Raw genomic sequence first — 20,544 nt, 5'->3', positions numbered from 1 at the left:
CACTTCCTTGCTTTTTCCAGCTTCTAGAGGCTGCCTACATTCCTTGGCTTGTACCCCCTTTCTCCATTTTCAAAGCCAGCAGTGTAGCATTTCTGTATCTTGCTTCGAACCTCTTCATGTGTTGTCACATGTCCTTCTCTCCCTTTGTTTTTATGGTCACATCACCTCTGTGACTCTGACCTTCCTGCTTGCTTCTTATAAGGACCCCTTGGGATTGCATTGGGCCCACCTGGATAATTCAGGATAATCTTACCATCTCAAGACCCTTAATTTAACCACATCCTACAAAGTCCTTTTTGCCATGTAAGGTAACATTGATAAGTTCCAGGGATTAGGACATGAACATCCTTGGGAGGCTGTTACTTAGCTTACCACACATTAGAATATAGCTTTTTGGTTTTTTTTTTAAAGTATTTCTTTTAGTTACTGTTTCCCTACATTTTCTCAAACTGTCCTTTGTAATCACAAAAACGTGTTTTCTGTGCTCTCTTTTTTGGATGAAAACATGTTGATAAAAAAATACACATTTTCACAAAATTGCAAAAGGTGTCTTATATTTAACTATGAAATTAAAGTTTGTGAAAAATAATTTATAATACTTTTTATATTTTTGAGGGCAGAGAGAATTTCTTTGAGTTTCGAATCCTCCACCTAACAGAATGATCTGTCATGCTTCTTGGGTTTTTAATCATTTAAACAAGTTCTAGGAGCTTTGGTTCCAGCTCTTTTCTTTGTACTGGTGAGGAGTGGTTTTTCCAGTTAACCAGTGTTCCACTCTACATTTGAATCTGAGACCTGTTTGGTAGTTACCCTCTAAAAGATGCAATTTGAGGCTATTACAAGCAAGATTCGATTGGCTCTTTGTCCCCTCTCTCCCTTTAGTCAAATTTCTCACCTCTCCCCGCAGATTAAAAAAAGAAGAAGAAGAAAAAGAAAAAGAAAATGTTCACAGAGTCATAAGACTTTTGAACATAGAGAACTGGGTTTGTCCTGTAGTATAGGCTACCATTTAGATACAAATATACTTGTTCAAAAACAGTGACCTTTTAATTAGTCACACATGAAGTTTTATTGTTGTCTGTGACTTTACCATTACTATTTAAGTCTCATGTGGTTTTTTTCTCCCTCTTTGTGTAAGCCAATGAATGAATGAAATAAAGTAGTCTATGATGCCAGCAGAAATCCAAGTAGATTATATAGTCATCGCAGAGCCTTAAACTGACAGAACTCAGCAGGCCATGATCCATGAGCCCCCAGTTGAAAAGGCAACCTCATAACTGGGATTGATTACAGATAGGAAGTGCTTAGAGCACTACAGCTAATTTTATTGGTAGTGGAATTTGTTCCTATAGTTTTTTTAACTGTGAAAGGGCGAGGTTACTTTCATCTATGTGTGGAAATAGAGATTTGTGAGACTTTCAGACAGAAAAAAAGAGTGTGAAATTATCTAAAGATGTATACTTGATTGGATTAGGGTTTTATTTATCAATTTTACATCACGGACGAGGCCTATTCGCGGGCACTGAGCTTTGGGGGAACAAGAGTAGCATCTTGTTTACCGTTCTGGTCTCGTACCTGATACATGAGAGTGTTTGAATGCATAGGTGGAAAAAAGAAACTGTTTTAAATGTATACATTTTTATTTACAGCTGCTGCTGAAGGAAAAGGCAAAAGTGGGGAAGACTTTTTCCAAAAGGTAAGTTGCTTGTTACTGCTGCCTTGGTGATAATTGAGGAGAAATATAGCTGTCTCAGCAGCTACAGTAGAAGCTCCTGGAAGCTCCCCTTCCATGTGAAAGGGAATAGGTTTTTGATAAGATAGTTGGAGATGCTCAGGACAAGAAAAGGGTGGTATCCTGTTTGGCACTTAACCATTCTAAGAAGGCTCTTTCTGGGTGAAGCTAAGGAAGGTTTTGCTTGGAGGTAAGGAAGTGAGGAGGGATGTCCTGATTGTGTTCTTTTGCTGTTGCCCGCTGTTTTCTTCTCCCCCAAACACACGCCTGACCTGGGAGGTAGAGAGGAGGAGCCCCTCACAGCTTTCCTCATTTCCGGTAAGCATGACAGTGGGCGGGATACCAGAATCGACAAAAGATGCACCGTTTGTCCTACTTGCTTGCAATTGGTGACTATGTCCGTTCTGTCCCTTGCTTTCCTCTGAAAGGCCTGACCTTCAGTGAAGCCATCCTGGCCAGGCAATTAAAATAAAAGGGAAATAGGAGTGGAGTTGATTAAAAAATGAATATGGGAAACGATGAAGTGCCGTTGATTAATTCTAGTTAGGTGTATTTCTTAAAATAAGTATTTTATAAGGGAAAAGGCCTATCCTTTCAAATAAATTGATTTACGTTCATGTTCTTCTTTCTTTTGTTCATTTGGAATTATTGTATTTGTGTCTTTGTTGGGATCTAGAAAGCATGTGTATAGGAACAAATATCCAGGTGTCTTAAGGGAAGGGAAGAGTGAAAAATATAACAGCAACTATGGATGATTACTGGATGATTGCTAAGATTGCTGTGGAGGGTTTTCAAACCTTTGGAAAACACCTATGTGTAAACCAGATGTGGGCTTTATAAGCCTCTGTGTGTGGTTTTTTTTTTTTTTTTGGTGGGGGGCCAACTTCATCATTCATCTGCGTTCTCTGCCAAATGTATTAAAAGTAAATATTTTCAGAGCTAATACTTATTTTGTCATTTCTTCATCCTGATAATATTTATTTACCACCTGCTGTGTGCTACACACTGGAGAGACCAAAATGATCAAGGCATCATCTCTGCCCTAAAGGAATTAATCTGGCGTCTTGTGATATAGTGACAGAAATAGCAGAAGAGTCTGGGGCCATAGAGGATTAAGCACTTGGCTGGGAATTGAGGAGATTGGAAAGGACTTCTTGAGGCCTTCAGAAGAGAACTCAGCCATGTGAAGAGGTAGGCTTGGGTGGGTTGGAAGGCAGTCTAGGCATAGGCACAGAATATGACAAGGCTCAGAGGTGAAAGAATTTATGTGGCATTCACACTTCAAACATTTGGCTGGCACGCTACATGGAGGGGTTCATAGTGCATGAGATACAGTATGCTAGATGAAGTGTCCTCTTTGAATGGGTGTGTGTGTGTGTTGGGGGGGGGCACTTTTCTAAAGGGTTTAAATTTAAAAATGCTGTGCTGGCCAAATGGAATGTGCCAGACCACAGCTTCCCATTTCTACTTTAGGCTCATGCTGTTGAAGTTTATGTACTTGTGCCTGAAGACCTTTGCTTGGCATTATCTGACATTGGTTAATATCCAACTCGTCCTTAATACTTGGCCATTTCAGAATGCCCTGCCTTTAGCTAGGGCAGGCTTGCCATAAAGGCAAGGAAAGAGGAGACAAAGAGCAGAAATCGCTGATTTGCCTCAGGTTGGCTGTGATGGGACAAATAGATGCTAGCTGTGGGCAGATTAAAAAAAATTTTTTTTATTGTTCTTCTTTAACTTGCAGATAGATTTAAAAAACAGACTGTTCAGCTTTGTATGACTCAGACATTTTAAAAGCTGAATCAAAACACAGTGTATGTGGTCATAAAGGACCTTCATTCTTAGAAGATTTGCTAATATTTATCACTCTTTGTGGAGCCATATATACATTCCAACAGTTTAAATGGAAACACATGTTTGAATCCAGGAACATGTGTGCGTCCCACAAACTATGAGTTGGAATTGTAACATTCTATTCTTTGTTACAGGTTAATGAGGTTTCTGGATGACTAAATAGTTTTTAATCTCCTCATTTTCTTCTTTAGTTCATTAGGAAGTGTCTTCCTGATGGACAAGTGTCCATATAGGATTTGGATACTTACCCTGGAAAAAACCTGTAGCTTAATAAAAGGCACACATCCCAAATTCCAGAAGAGTCATTTTCAGTGTTTTGACCAGACAGAAGTAGACATTATGGTTCATCTGCAGTAGAATGAAGTAATGGAGAAGTATTGAATTTTCCTCTGGGAACTTTCTTCTAGTCACATGTATTCCAATTTCACATAACGACATTTTGGGAAACAAGAACAAGAAACAGTCCACATTGCTGGTCATTAGCATCTTTGAATAAATACTTTTCTTCTCCCAGAGTGATGCTAATATACAAAGGATCTGTATGCTTATTCGAATGTGTTTGGTTTTGACTCTAGGTGTGTATCACAAACCAAAATTAAAACCACTTGAGCTGAGTTTAAAATTTGACTGTGCTTTTATTTTAAAAAACATCTAAGTGTATAATAGAAGGATACCTTCCTAGCTTCATACTGGCTCTCCCTAAGGAGGGGATGAGAGGAGTGTTGAGACTTTTTGTATGTTACTTTTTTTTTTTGGTACCATTAAAATATATGTAAAATCATAGCAATGTGATTAACCTAAATTAATTATTCTCATTGAAAAAGTTTGAAAGTAAAAGAAATGAAAGAAAGTTAAATTTAAAAATATCTTTAAGATTAAAAATTGGTAGATTTCCAGAAAGCTTTTAAAGTGTAGTTTAACAACTACTGAGATCACCAAATATGTTGTCTCAGATTTGAAGATGTAATAATATTGTTCGGTTTACGATATGTACACATCAACATCTCCCATGGAGACGCTGTTATTGTTTCTTTCAGAGATCTACCTGATTTTCTATATACTGCTTTAGCCCATGTGTTTGAAACATTTAATTTCCCCTGACATTCAATTAGAGCAAAAGGCTAACCTATAATAACAGAGAAACCCAATATTATAGTGGGTAAAGAATAGAGTTATTTATTTTACTTCTGTGTAACGTTCTAAGGAGAGTATTTCTGCTTGGTGGGTGGCATTGTTCCATACAGATTCCTTCTACGTAGCTCTGCTGTTTCAAGGCATCAACCTCATCTATGTGGTTGAAGGTGGTCACCGCCATGTCCAAATATGAGCTGGTGAAAAAGGAAGAGAGTATGGAGGAGGCGTGCCAATATCTTAAGGCCCAGGCCTGTATGGCAAACGTCACTTCTCACATTCCCTTGGAGAAAACTTGTTTATGTGGCCTATGTAACTGCAGTAATGAGGTGGGGGATAGGGGGAGGAGGTAGAGAGGGAGAGGAACATATAGAGGAAACACTGATTTTGCAAGCACTAGCTAGTAAAAAAGACAGATTGGTAGGAAAAAAATGTATGTGGTCAAAGTAATGTTTTCATGGGCTATGTTTTGAAACCTTTTGTGTTACTATGTTAGGGCTACTGTACAAATGGTCAACAAGCTGGGTGGCTGACCTAAACAACAAAACTTGGATGTCTCACAGTTTTGGAGGCTAGAAGTCCAAGATCAAGGCCGACAGGGTTAGTTCCTTCTGCAGGCTGTGAGAGAGAATGTGTTCCAGGGCCTTTCTCTTAGCTTCTGGAAGCTTGCTGACCATCTTTGGTGTTCCTTGGCTTCCTTGGTAGAAGTGTCATCCTGATCTCTGCCTTCAGATGGAGTTCTCCCTGTGCATGTCCCTCTCTGTCCACATTTCCTTTTTTATTAGAACATCAGTCATACTGGATGAGGACTGACCCTAATGAGCACATCTTACTAATTACATCTGCAATGACCTATTTTCAAATAAGGTCGAATTCTGAGGTCCTGAGGTTAGGATTTCCACATATGAATTTGTGTGCATGTGTGGTGGACACAGTTCAACCTGTAACACCTTTTAATGGAAGAATTGGTTCTGTAGAAAAATTTACAATAACCAGAAAAATTTGCTAAAACTAGATATTATTACATTTTAATACTCAATTTGATTTGTAGATTATTTAATTGCCTAGTCATTCATATAAAATCTTTCTTGCTTTTTTTTGTTACAAGTCATTTCTAAATTGTCTAGAACAAATATATAATTGACATACAGGAAACTGAAAAAAATCTAATTTGTTATCCTACCTTGGAAAGACAACTACAGTTTATATACTTCTTTTTTCTGTTTATATTAAAAATGCACATAAAGTGTTTTTGAATATTCTTTCATTGGCTGATGGGATTACAAATTAGACTGTTTGCATTGGCTATATCCCAAATGTTTTTCTGTGCTAAAACTTTGCAAGTTCCCTAGTAATTGTATTATATTTTTTATTCTTTGGCTCTTAACTATAGTTGACAAAAGGAGGGAATGGATACAACTTTATCAATATTCTGTCTAGTTCTTTGTCCACCATGGCAACTTTAATTGAAACACATGGAAATGATCTGTTTGGATTTTTACAGTTCTTTGGGCAGTTGTTCATGGCTTACTCACTGTCTGTCCTGTTTCCTTTTAATCAGTTCTTTTTTTTTTCTTCTCCTTGTGAAATGACTATGGCCAGATCTTGGAGGGGAAAATGTGTTGCACTGTATTAGGTGGGGATGGGTATAGTGATTGTATTACAGATGTGACTCATCAAAGCAAAAATGCTGTAGGAATCTTAACTCCCAATGGCTGAAGAAAAGCAAAATTCAGTCAGCATTGTAATTGATGAAAGCCAAGTTTTCTGTTGCATTGGGTTCTATACATGCTTTTTTCACAAAGTACACAGCACGTATTTTAAGGGTAGGGCTATTTTATAGTCTTAAAATATGTCAGTTTGGAAAACTGACCTATAAACTATGGCTTTCACAAGGGCTAACAGTAAGACTGATATAAAGATACAGTTTGGTGGTGTATGTGGTATATTTTATTATCTTCAAACTCATTCTTCTTTGGCAAACAGATTACTTTTGTCATTTTGAGACTGGAAAGTAGCAAGTATTGTCTTCTGGGGAAAATGGTTGGGAGGAATATTTGGCTCAAAATGAGTGCATTTGGTGGTCTTAGATGGGCACTACTTGAATCTTTATTGCAGGGGAGGCAGAAATCTTGAAATAAAATTGTTTCTACTTTCTCCAGTAGCCATTATTTTGTATATGTTAAAGAGATCATATTCTTTTGGTAATAGAAATAAGTTTTGATTTAGTTATTTAAAGATGAATTCAATTAACTATATATATAGCCCATGATATACTTCCTCTAATACTGAGTCATTTTGTGTAAACATTTTAAGTTAAATTTGATTTAAATAAAATTAAGATATTATAAAGTGTTCATGTTAGTATGTGTTTTAATAGTTAATACATCCACATGATTCACAATTCAAATGTTACAAATGGGTATCTGTACGGTGAAGTAAGGTATTTGATGTCGTGGTTCTGAAGATGCACTGAGAAAGCTGTGCAGAATTACAGTGTTGGTTCCAAACTTAAGCAAAGATTATCACCAATGGATGTCATCACAAATGGGCAGTTAGGCCTTGAAGCTAACATGCAGGAACACTGAGTTCTCATTCCATTATGTCCCTGAGAATAAGTTTCAGGGAGAGAATCTGTGGTCATCATTCTCTTATACTACTGACTGAATTGGGATAACTGAACATGTATAACACTTAGATGAAAGGAACATCCCCCAAAACATGTTGTCTGGTCATCTTGGTCATCTTCTAGAAAGGTCAGAATTAACCTTATTTTTATATCTTATAATTTGCTCCATCCTCTATCAAGAGTCTAGCAAATAAGGTTTAGTGAGAAGATGAAGAAAAAGACTAAGTGATTTGCTCGTCATCCATTCTTTAGTCTTCTAAGTTCTGTCTTTGTGTTCATTTGAACATGCGAAGCCTGGGTGTCAGAGTGTATTCTCAAGCATGTAGTACAGTGACCTGTAGAGTTGATCATAATGTTATATACCCTGCTTTTACTGTGGCAGTCATTTCACACAAGTGCTTTGTGGAAACCACATTTGCTGTTTTATTCCTCTTTCTGGAACCGTGGAAGTAGGCAATCTCATTGAGGTTCCTTTAAAAAAAGTGTGTTTGATGGTAGCGAATATACCCTAATTGATACTACAATTTTTAAAAGTGAGTAATCATTTAAAAATCAGTATCTTGTGAAAGTTTGGTTGTTCATGGTTAAAATGTTCATCTTTCTTCTTGAAACCAAACTCAAAGCATTGGATTATGTGGAAAATCAAATTGAATTCATGAAAATAGGTCTTTTATGAAGGGTTGCAAGGCAGGATTGGATTCAGTAATGACGTGGAGTATACCTGGGACAGAAGGACCATGGGAATGTCCAGTTAAATCATTTATTGGTCTTAGTTTTAAGAGGCTTGGTTATGATTTTGTAAAATGCTCTACCTAAATCGATTAAATTCCTTAGCTTCTGTAGTTGTCAGAATTTGTCTTAATTGAACAATATTGAGATGCAAAATTCATGGTTGATAGTAAGATTTCAGAACAATGTTCACATTACACAGATAAACCAAAATTACACTAATAAGCTGATAATATGCAAACTTAAACATTTCTGTGTGGCTCAGAAGGAAATTTTTAAGATTATCTATTTTTGAGGATGGATAAAGTTTGATGATTAGCTCCAATCACAGGTGCTTGTGCTTGCTTTGGTAGTCTGTGTATTTGTGTATATTTAATTAGGACCTTTGATTGTCATGTGATTCAAATTGTTTTTAGATCTAAGCAGGCATAAGATAAATTCAGTCTTACATATACATAGAACATTATCAAAGGTGTGTCTGAAGATCACCGTATAAGGATAGTCATTGGAATATTTGTAATTTAAATTAAAATAAAGTAAATTAAAAGGAACCTGAGTGCTTACTATAATGTTTGAAATATGGTATATCTAAATTTTGGATTACTATGTAAGGATTAAAAATCATGCTCGTTGTATATACTTAATGATTTGGAAAATAATAATCATGCAAATACAAAAAATGAGGACAAAAGGCCTATGAATAGCTTGACCCAAATTTTATTATATATCTTTATACCTAGAAACACGGGACAGGAATTATGTTAAGTGACTATCTAAGTGATGGGATTATGATTGGTTTTTATTCTTTATACTTTCCTACAATGAACCTCTTATTACTTTTAAAACCACCTCAATGAGAAAAGCAGATCATAAAGGCTAAAATAGGTTGAAGTTGCCTGTGGAGTCATGAACTGTTACCAGTTTATAGAACATAAAATAGTTTTTTGAAAGAAGTCTAAGAGGTCAGCTGGTCATGCTTCCTGTCCAGTAAGGAAGTTTCTTCTGTATCATCTACAACAGATATAAAGACAAAACAAGCCTCAGATATACACAAGGTAAATAATTTTTAATCAGTGATAATTTTTAGAAAGTTTCTCCCTTTCTTTCTCCATTTGCCCTTGTTTTGACATTTGGAGTTATAGAAAAATTTGAAGATGGTTTGTGCAACATTTCTATGCCTTCTTTTTTTCAGACTAAAGATATGTAGTTTCTTATTTTCATATGACTTACTTTTTAGACTCCTCACCATTCTGTTCACTTTCAGGAGCAAGTTCAGTGTCCTATTTTATTTTATTTTAGTATTTTTTATTTATTTTTATTTCTTAAACATTTTATTGGGGAATTGGGGGAGGGGGACAGACAAGTTGCTGTCCTTTTGTTCTTCAGCCTAGTTGTGGAGGACGTCGCTTCCCTGGCCCTTGTTGGTATTATCATTGTGCTCTTCCCAGGTGAGACAGTCGCTCGCTGTCCATTGGACAGCGGCTCACGGCAGCTCATGAAAGCTCATGCTGCCTACCGGCCAGCCTCTCTGCAGCCTACCGCCTTCGCTGGCTACTCATGACAGCTCAGCTGCAGGTCGAGCTGTTGTTCACCATCTTAACTACAGAGGGCGCAGCATCACTGGCCCTCATGTGGGACCCAAACTAGGGCCCTGCTGCTCATAGCTGGCATCCCGCGCCTCTCGGCTGGTCCTCAATGTCCTATTTTAAATATGGCATTGGTATCTGGGTGCCATGATTTGGATATAGCCTGGCCAATACAGTCATAAATAGTGAGGTTGTAATATCCACAGTATGGATGTGATCCAGAAGTAGCCAAAGATTATATAATTTTCAGCCATTGACTTGGTCACAGACATGAAGAATTGGTATTTCTTGTCATTCTTCGTCCAACTCCAGTGTCATTGCTAAGTACGTAATATAAAAGAAGGATACTTGATTTCAGACTGGCAGGTGAAGGACCACTTAGATACAGCTCACACATTCTGTCTCTCACCCCAAGCTCTTGACCTGATACTTGGTTCGTAGACCATGTGGCAGTTATTGTTCCTAGAGCATGAATGTGTAGAAAGCATCCCTCTCAAGGATTTCAGCTGGTTCTGTGACTTTGTAGTCAGAACTCCTGTATGATTTTCTGTGTTCATTGTGGGCTCCATAAGGTTACCTAGCGATAAGGACTCTTACCTGGCTTTTTTTGGTCTCTGAATAGTACTTTTAAATTTGTGTACTTTGTAGTTTATGTGGTTATATGCCTGCCTTCCCCACACACCCTACTATGGAAAATAGGAGCTAGCCATGTTTTGGACCCCCCCAACTCTGATTCCCAGTTCTTATGGCCATAGCTGATGGATCTAGATGTGGCATTAGACCCAACGATGAACCTTCTATGGATGCTGACCATGACCAGTGTTACTGGCTCTGAAAATTCACTGAGTGAGATTTGTCTCTGATAAATTGGGAAGCTAAGACCTAGCAAGGTAGTGGGAATGGAATGGGAAGGGTCCTGTGGTAGGATGGGGCAGAGGAGAAGGCAGGAGTGACTTTTGGCCGTGGTGAAGCTGGAGTTATTAGGGAGAAGAAGCTGTGAGTCAGCAGAAGAAACCCATCCATAGAAGCAAGTGTGGGGTGAAACACAGAGAGAGAGAGAGAGAGAGAGAGAGAGAGAGAGAGAGAGAGAGAGAGAGCAGATATACCAGAAGTGAGAGTTACCCCTAGTGGAGCTGACAGAGTTTGTGGTGCTTCTCAAGTTTTGATGGACAGGCGTCCTTACTGCCGTCTCCCCTTCTCCTGATGTAGCTGAGAAACAGTCAGGCTTTGTAATCAAGAATCAGACTAAAACACGTAAAAGGCATTGGATTACTTGATTAATCACATAATCATCCTTTCTTTAAAAGGCTTATGCCTTCACATTTTAACAAAATTCAGTGTGTGTGTGTGTGTGTGTGTGTGTTGAGTAGTGTAACCCCTCAATGAGTGGCTCAAATTAAGTTATAAATTTAAAGGAGCAGTGCTCTTTAGAGAAAACACAAGGCATTTCCCCAAAACCTGTCATTAAAATGTGTATATAGCAGCAATACCACAATGTGTTTTAAAACATGAAAACACACTATTCCAGTATATGATGAACACTCAAAATAGTATTCTTATTCAGGGTGTGTTTCTTTTTGCTAGTCAGTTGCCAGTATTATTCAAGGAATAACAGGGTTATTGCTATTAATATCTTAGGTGGCAAAAGCATGCACTGTCCTTATTTTCCAAAAAATATTTTGTTGTGGGCTTTTATTGTACATATTATGATTTCATCCTTCTCTGTGGCCACTGATACTAACATTGTTTTAGTCAATATTATACTTTTGTGGGAAGTTTATAGCCAGCCAACATGTAAAGGGTTAGTACAGTGTAAAACATTTTCTGTTTTTCTTAATAGTAGTTAAGGAGAACACTTTTGTTACCCTATGCCTGTTTAAGTAACATAATCCTTCAATGAAATTATTAAATATCCTGAATGTTACTCTCTCATTTTGTATCTTTAGCAGTTGTGGCTTGTCTCAAACTAGTTCTTTTGAAGTTTAAAAAATTTCTTTGGATATAAATTTCTTCTTAAAAGGAGCTGCCTTTTAGCACTTTAAGTGGTGAAAAAAATAGATTTCATTACCTTTCTTTTTTTGGGGGGAAATCAAAATGGTCTACGAGGGTATTTAAGTATGTCTTTCCTTCCTTAGTGAAACCACTTTTAGTACTTTTTGTCACCCTAGATTATCATTCAGTCATTCCAATTTTCTGCTTCTTACTGGTTAAAGTGATGATAAGTGGGGAATGAAGGGACTTAGCCAGGGATGACACCAACTGCAGGCACAAATACAGAGGCTTTTGTTTCCTTCTTGGTTTTCTTTCTTGAGTTCACCATCAGTTACCTTTTTGAGAGGGGAAAAAATCCAGCTTCAGTTCCCATGTGCCTGTTTATTCTGGAGTTACCAGGAAACCTTAATCTCCTGTGAATAAGAAAACTTTAAACTGAGTCAGTTTGGAGTTGTTTTCTTAAGTAGAACTTCTTCCTGTTATGTTTTTTTATGGGGTTTTCTAAGACAATGGTCCAAATTCATGTGTAAGTCAACAGGAGGTGCTGTTTGAGAAGCTCTGTGGCATATTCTCTAGGTTGGTAGGTTTGGCGAGCCTGAGTTTTTCTTGGCTTCAGCTAGTACATTGAGAGGGAGGAATGAACAAAATTGAGGAAATAGTATTTTTCAGTAGTTAATTGGAATGTGGATATGTGTTTCTTCTCATTTGAATATCACTTCATGTTAGTATCCCTCTGACAAGTTAAAAATATGGCCGGCTCTCTCATGATCCATGAATCTAGAAACTCCTGTTGTCTTGTAGGTTCCATGAAAATACTAAAGAAGACATACTTTCTACTTTCAAAGAGCTTTCAGGCTGAATGGGAAAGATGCTTATAAAAGGGCTAGAGTGAATGGTTATGTACGGACTTTACAGAGATGCTAAGGATGTCATTCATGAGAATGGACTGTCCTCTCTGTCGGCTTGACACTGTGCCAGATTCAGGACAGAAGAGGAGAAAAGGTGGTCATATGGCCCCTGTTTTCAAGGGGGCCACACTCCAGAGAAGTGGCACATAAGTGCCACCCAGTGGGGTAAGAGCATACAGTAGAGGAAACAGAAGGAGCATGTTGTTGTACCCGGAGGAATCAAGGAAGGCTGCCCTGAGGAGAAGGTGTTTGACTAGGGATTCGAAGGACAGGGTAAAAGAGTATATAATTAGTAGGTAAGGCTTTGTGGAAGAGTTTCCGAGGAGATGGCAGAGTTGAGATTAGGTTAAGCTATCTTCCAGACCTGTGATTTCATGACCTAAATATCTTAATGGAGGCAAGATGGAGAGGTGTTTTTGGCAGAAAGAACCAACTGTGTGCGTTTGCAAAGGCAAAATAAGGGACAGGGGAGATTGTTTCTCTGTCATGTGGCCCTGGAAACAGCTGAATTAAGAATGATATATACCATTATATTATTTCATCTGAGCAAATTTTGCACAGATTCAAGTGAAAGCCTGAGAGGATCAGTAAAAGGATTTGAAATCCAGATTAAATTTAGGAGATCATATTATTTGTATTCATTGTCTACTCCAAGATGATGAAAATTAAAAGTGATAGCCAGGGTAACCAAACAATTTGCAGTGTAGTTTGTTTTGCAACTCCTGATTTCTTTATGAGTGCTAGGTTTGGGATGTATTATTACTTTCTTCTTCCCACTACTTTCCTGGATGATAAATGCATCCCAGGAAGATTAACTTTTAACTCTGCTTTGAAATATGAGTTTTCAACTATTGTAATACCTTCATCACATTTTGCATGATAAAATTTCCAAGCTTGGAATGATGGCTATAAAAGAAATAGCAATCATTTAACTAAGTCCTGAACCTTTTATAATATGCAGTTTTAAAACATGTCTTTTCCAGGAAGACAGTTGAAAGTTTTGGCGTCGCAGTTTACTTCTGGCGGTGTTTTATGGAAATCAAATTTAAAACTTCTGGGAAATAGGTACTAATGATTCAAATTTGGCAAATAATAGAAAATTTGGTTCTATTTGTACAAAATTAAAGATTCCCTTTAAAGTAGTTGTTGGCTATCAACTTAGTATACTCTAATATTAACATTAAACCACCACTTTATAATGATGAATAAGTACAGAGAAGGAAGGGCCAAGAATGTTTGAGATCTGGTATCATATGCAGAATAAATATAACCAATTTTTCAGTTTTTCAGGGGCGGATTTTCTGGCTGAATGATTAACTGGAATTCATGTTTGCTTTCCCATTTCCCCAACTCTACCATTAATCATTTTAGTGATAATAAACTCTTAATCTACAGCAGTGCTCCTAACCCTCATCCCTGTAGGTTTGCCTGAAGACCTTTTAAAAACTATTGATTCCCCAACTAAAGATTCTGATTTAATTGTTCCGGAAGTAAAGCTTTGGCGTTATTTATTTATTTATTTTTTAAAGCTGCCCAGGTGATTTTACTATACAGCCAAGGTTGGGGACCACTGATGGTGGAGTATGGGAAAAATGCAAAGAGAAATTGTAAGTTCACGTTGGTCTCTAATGCTGATAGAAGGAAAGGAATTATATGTATTTTGTGTGTGTCTGTCAATTACTAGTGGATTTTACTTTCTGTTGAGCTTCATGCTCTTAAGGCTAAATGTTTCATGGTATGATTTATAAGGTATACTGTGAAACACTAGTTCTGCGTTATATTAATAAATATCCTATTTTAGAAAGTTCCATAAGATGAGGAATGCTGTCACGTACAGATAAAAAGGGCTCTTCCCTAGAAAACTGCTTACAGACTTTAATATGCTAATTATTTGCATTTTGTGAATTTGTTAGAGGAATATATAATATGCAGCACTTCACAATATTGATCAAATCATTTTTTTTTCTTGGTGAAAATCTAGTCTACAGAATTAAATAATCAGTGAATCATTTGGAAAAATTCCCCCCCCCCTTTTTTTTCACTGACCAAGCTCTGTGTTAAGGCTAGAAGTGATGTAGTTATATTTACAAAGGAGGCTTTCTTAAAAGTGTGTTTCCTCATTGAGCCTCATGCTAGGGATGAGAGTGTATATCACATCAGAGTACATGAATCTTTCCTGAAATGCAACTGTTATCATTTTATATCCATGCTCAAAATTTCTTTAACATCTTTCCATTGCTTCCTAGATGAAGCCAAGTGTCCACCATTGAGTGTTCATTACAGTTCAGTTCCTTCCTGCTTATTTAAGTTTGTCTCTCATTGCTCCTCAAACCAATCCCCCTGGCGTTGACCAGTAGTACCACCAAGCCATCATTATTTATTCCTGAGTGTTTAATATTTGGATGTTCCAGAGATGGTTACAGTTGGCATTCCTTCATACACCACTGTCTCCTCCTCCTCCTGTTTTCCCACCCCGATTCATGCCATGACATTATCTTGAATCAGTCAGTGAATGAAACAAATAAGAGATGTCAGTATTATAAAAAGCACTAAAAACGCTAACCTAAGAGCCATGAGATTTGGGTTCGAGACCCAGTGAAGTCACTACTGTGTTTCCCTGAAAATAAGACCCAGCCGGAGAAGAAGCCCTAGCATGATTTCTCCCGGATATGGAGGGCACGCACCCCTCACATGAGGATTTTATGACCTGTTTCAGGGAGAAGGGTGCCTTTTCCACAAACTCCTTCAGCTTAAAATATTCAGTATGCCAAGGTGCCATATTTTGGCACCTAAAATCATGCTACGGCTTATTTTCAGGCTAGGTCTTATTTTTCGGGAAACAGGGTAGCTGTGAAACCTTGGGCAAGTCATTTGGCAACTGAACCTCAGTTCTCTTAGTTTTACAAACTGTGAATAATTCCTCATAGAATTTGTGTTAAAATCAGTTGAAATAGAATAAATTCAAATCAGTTGAAATTGAAAAGCATTGAACAAATATGAGAGATGATTTGATTCTTCAGAGAGCCCCTTCTGTGTCAGTGCTTGCATCTTTGAGGTTGAGGAAAGGCTGCAGGGTTGTTACTGTTTTAGGGTGAGGGTCCGTGTCTTGCTTGGATAAACCACACACAATTCTATAACATTGTTGGCAACTCTTCTAAGTGCAGAGTCCAGTGATTGTAGCTTTTATTTGGGGATGCTACTTTCTGGGTTTGTAGGTTGGGAAAAGATTCTGCTTGTTGGTTTATTTTTATTTATATATGCTTTTTTTTTTTGCATTTTAGGGTAAAAGCGTTCTCTAGTGGAGATTTTTTTTTTCTTGAGATGATATTGATGGTGTTAAGTTCTTATGCAACAGGGTAGTTCTTCACTATTAAAAATACTGTTATTCCTTTGTTATGAAATGGACAATTGTCAGGGAAGGATAGGCTGTGGCTGGTTGAGGTTTGCTACCAATAAGGAATTATCAGGGGAAACTGAACTTGCATTGCAGATGCAAAAATATTTGTTTTGCTCGTCAGAAGAGGATAAAAAGAAAATCCAAGCAACTTCTTGATTCAGGAACTGCCAGTTCTCTCTTTGGCTCAAGAACCGTTTCATGTCTCAGCCACAAGAATTTGCCATTTTGGTTCTGATGTGCATTTCCTCCCCTCCTCACGCGAGCTCTGCTTTCAGTTTGTGGTTTTGTGGTCCTTTGGGGCGATGAAAGTCCTTCAAAAGGTACTCACGAACTCCCCACTCTACAGCCCACTGGCCTGCTGGTACAGGCAGTGGGACCCACACATCATTATCATTGTGAAAGCTTTTATTTAAACTCAGAGCACCATTAGGCCCCTGTGGGGCATGAGAAAACTGTGGATTCTGTTCACTGCTGACTGTGAGTGGAGGTGTTTTTTGGGGGTAGGTCCTCATGGTACAACTGACAATAAAGTTGGTATCAGCACGATGGGCCAGAGTGGGGTCATGTGAGAGTGCTGTGGTGGCCAGGGGAGGCCACCTAACCAGGACCTGTAGGGTGAAGAAGGCCTGGGGACCTCGGGGAGGTATGAGACAGGGAAGATAAAGGGACAGATGTGGGGAAGTGGGAATGAAAAATTGTGATCTCGTGGAATAAAGAAGAACACAAAAGAATTAAGGATGACTTGAAGGTTTTGCATCTGAAAAGGACATAGTATCTGGGAGGGGAGTTGTTTTGGAGAAAAATGTTGACTTTGAAGTCAAGGTGGAGATGTTTAGTGGTGTGCTCAGGAGAGAGAGATCAGGGTTAGAAATAGTGACTTATTAGAGATCACTTGCATTCCAGAAATAATGAGGTGGTTCATGTAAAACTGCCTGCAAGCTGGGAGTTTTCTTATTCATCTCCTTATGATTACAGAAAATAACAGTTGTATTTTATGGTAAGTAATTATGCAGGTTTTTTTTTTTTTTAAAGATCATTTGAAAAAGTGACTAGAAAATATCCAGTCGGAAATGTGGGCGTATGTGTATTCTTTTCAACATGTGGATCTGAATTTGGAATAAGTTAAGCTGCAGTTAGAGGAAGAAAGCCTCATTGGTTTGGCTCTTGTCTTCCTTGCCTCAGGCTCCTCTCCCCCAGTCTCCCGCCCTCTTTTTGGTCTCGGTGCTTCCGAGAGGTAGACCAGGGTCTCACGGCCGCATACGCATCCATGTGTGGTCACCTAATGTACAGACTTGAAGATTCCTTCGTCTAAAGAGCCGTGTGTGTCACATGAGCCTCCCCCGTGGTTTTGTGGCGTGGTGGTGATGAGAAAGCAGGCCCAAGGCTACTGTACCAGTTATTAGCAGTTAGGGGCTATGAAAAGAGCGTTGGATGAGGAGAGGAAGAGGGAGATAATCCCAGTGCTGGATCTCTCTTCAGGTCTCTGGTTCCTTTTTCATTAAGGGAATGGAAGAACCACCTGGTCTCTAAAGCTTTGATACTGTTTTTGTTTTTGTGTTTTTTTTTTTTTTTTTTTAGTGCACAGAAGATCCATAGCCATACTGTATGTGTTCCCAATAGAGTAAAATAAGGTTCAAGTAGCAGCTCATAGAGCATATTTGTTCTTCATGTGAGATTTATGCAGCACTTTTATATTTGCCAAGACTTTTATTTTCCTAAACCTCCACAGTAAGATAGGGCAACGGGAAAGCCTTCAGCTAACTGTTAAAGCAGTCGATAAGCAATCCCACCATAGAAATGAATCCAGGTTAAGCTTCCCAGAAACCAATGTGGTAATGAGAACTGGGGTCAGGCTCAACAGGAAACTCACGATTTGTCCCGAGCTTCACGACTAGTTCTTGTTAACGAAGTTTTGGACAGACATAGTAATTTCTCATTACCCATAAGAAAACATTATTTTTGTACTCCCCTTTCTGGTGGAGGCAATATATATTACGTCAAACAATATAAGTGTCTCGAGAAAGGGTTGAGTTAGAAAGGAATTGAATCCACAGGGTAATTTTTGTTCCAGGTTTACTTCTTATGCCTGACCTTTGTTTAGTGACTATATTCATTGCAGATTTTGCTTTTTGGGTACTGAAAAGCGTTGGTTTTGTATGAAGACTAAAGTTACTGTAGACCGCTTATACCAAGATGTTTACCCAGAAACAGGTAGGGCTAATCATGAAATGACATAACTAACTAGTCTCTATTCATATTGAAGAAAGCTGTATTGTGGCTTCTTTACATGTAAAATTTTAAGGCGTTTTAAGTCATTAGATTCTAAAGAAAATTATAGCCTCTCTTTTCTTTTTGTGAGTTCCTTAATCCTAGAGACCAAAAAAGTTTATATATGTATATCTAGACATTTGTTAAATCTTAAGATGGTTGTTGCAGCTGTGGAATACTCATTACATATTTCTTAATCAAATAAGTGAAATGATGAATTTATATATTAACATTTTTTTGAGCCCTTTAGTGTGTGCCAGGCACCGTGTTGGGCTTGAAATACAATGGTGAACAATTCAGACATAATTTCTGCCATTATTGAGCAAATAAAAATTTTATTGAAGGATATAGATAAAGTACAAGGAAACAAGCAAATAAAATAATTATTAATTATAATACATCTAAGAAAGAAATATACAAGGTACTGAAATGAGGAAAGTCTTATTAAAGTGGATGAACACATCAAGTAAAAAAAGAACTCTTCAATTTTTTAAATGAAGTAATTCCAGGAGACAGCTAAATTTTCATCATTTGCTTTGAATAGACAAAATACTTTCTTATATTTACTTCAGTTTTCAGAAGCAATTCTTTACCCTTCCACTTAGACCAACACATTTAAGAAATCTTATCCATTAAGGATATAATTGTATTTTCTTTCAGTTGTCTTTAATGGAATGCTTTTACAGTTCTTCCAAAACAATAATACATTCCTTAGGGCTAAGCCTCAGCAGGAATAATGAAGTATCTCATTTGATGTATTATTCCATTACCTATGATGGCTAGACACGTTAGTAAATAATTTCTTTTTATAGAGCTACTAAAGTGGGGGAAGGGGAGGGAGAGAAATATTTAACCCAAACTAAGCAGTCCGATCCCAGGAAGTGATTTAGGGCAGCTCTGTCATATGATGGCTGCTATTCATTATCTGCTCTGTGTTGGACAGACACGGAGATTTGTTTGCCTTTTAAATCAGGGCAACACTTGGATTGTGGTTTTGCTGTCCTGCCCTTCCTTCGTGTTTGGATTTTTCTAGGGCTTGTTGCACATTGAGAGGCAGATGTTTGTCTTCCTGAGGTTCGGGAATGATTTGGCGCCATCTAGGCTGATTTTTTTTTGCTTTTTCCCTAAACACTGTTGCTGAATAGTTTCAAGCAGTGACAACAGCTGAAAGGAAATGTTATGGTGGTGACTTCATGCTGGAGCTAGTCAAGTATTAATTAGCCTTAATGAGGCTAATTATTTGTGATTTTAAGTTCTAATATTGGGCTGTCGGAAAAGTCATGACGCATTTTTGCAACGAAAAAAATAGAAAAAAATACGTCATGACATTTCCCGACAACCCAATAATACAGTAAGCTTATCACTTACTTGTATTTGAGGAAAACCAATAGTTTCCATACTTTGTAATGAAGAATCAGTTAGCCACATGATTAATAATATGGTTATACAGAGAGAACCTCACTTCAGGAATTCTTTTTTTTGTTTGTTTTTTATTGTGGTAAAATATACATAACATAAAGTTTACCATTTTAACATATTTAAGTGCACAGTTCAATGTCATTCAGTACATTCACGTTGTTGTGTTACTTAGGAGATTCTTGCTATGAAATCGCGACCCACTGAATTGATATTTTGACATTAAGATGGCCACATGCTTGCAGGGAAAAAAATTTAAAATTGAAACATAGATACAAAATATTTTGCTCAAAATACGAAATTGTAATAGCATTGCTGCAAATTTACAGTAAGGCTGGAATAGCCAGAGCTCTTAGAGGCGAACTTCGAATAGTTAAATGAACAGTAACTAGTCACTCTGAAGTTGGCAGAATTATTAAATAGCTGGTAGGTGCTGAATACCTAGAAAGAAACATGAGGAGTTCTCTGTGTTTTGCGAGGGGTACAATAGGCTTTGCACTTAGGCGTGAGTGAACATAAACAACAGCTACTCACTGTGGCTTTTTATTCCCACACTGTGAAAGAAAGATGCTAGTGGGTAAGAGTGTCGTACTGTCACGTATAGGAATCAGCCTGTCTGCCCTGAAATGTTTATTAAATCTGTGAGTGTTCCAGGATGAAGATAGTGACTTTGGTAGGGCCGAGAAGGAGGTCAGTGAGATGAGTTCTAGGCAGGTATTATTTCTGGAACTTTGTGGAACTACTTTTTCTGGAATGAGTTCTGGGTGATTTGAGAACATTTGCAAACCTTGCCCTCACATGTGGGGACATGAAGTCATCATTTCTGTTTCATTGATCCAGGCTGTTGTCCTCTATGCAGAGAGTGGTTTCACAGGGAAGTGTGGTTGACCGTACAACCCATCACT

The 20,544-nt window shown here is 37.8% G+C and overlaps 1 protein-coding gene across 4 annotated transcripts in view; it reads left to right on the top strand.

Annotated features, from left to right (window-relative positions):
- Positions 1-20,544, top strand: part of BICC1 (BicC family RNA binding protein 1) — a 263,046-nt gene that overhangs the window by 78,107 nt on the left and 164,395 nt on the right. For 3 of the 4 annotated variants that reach the window (XM_019638418.1, XM_019638417.1, XM_019638419.1), the window contains exon 2: positions 1,650-1,696. In XM_019638418.1, coding sequence (XP_019493963.1) covers positions 1,650-1,696 — 47 coding nt within the window. Of the gene's footprint in view, positions 1-1,649; positions 1,697-2,768; positions 2,924-20,544 lie in introns of those variants that run through there. The other variant, XM_019638420.1, reaches the window with a different exon arrangement.

The sequence above is a fragment of the Hipposideros armiger genome, unplaced genomic scaffold (assembly GCF_001890085.2).
Source record: "Hipposideros armiger isolate ML-2016 unplaced genomic scaffold, ASM189008v1 scaffold_39, whole genome shotgun sequence".
Lineage (NCBI taxonomy): Eukaryota > Metazoa > Chordata > Mammalia > Chiroptera > Hipposideridae > Hipposideros > Hipposideros armiger.
Note: the sequence above shows the minus strand (reverse complement) of the source record. Positions and strands in the feature narration are given on the sequence as shown.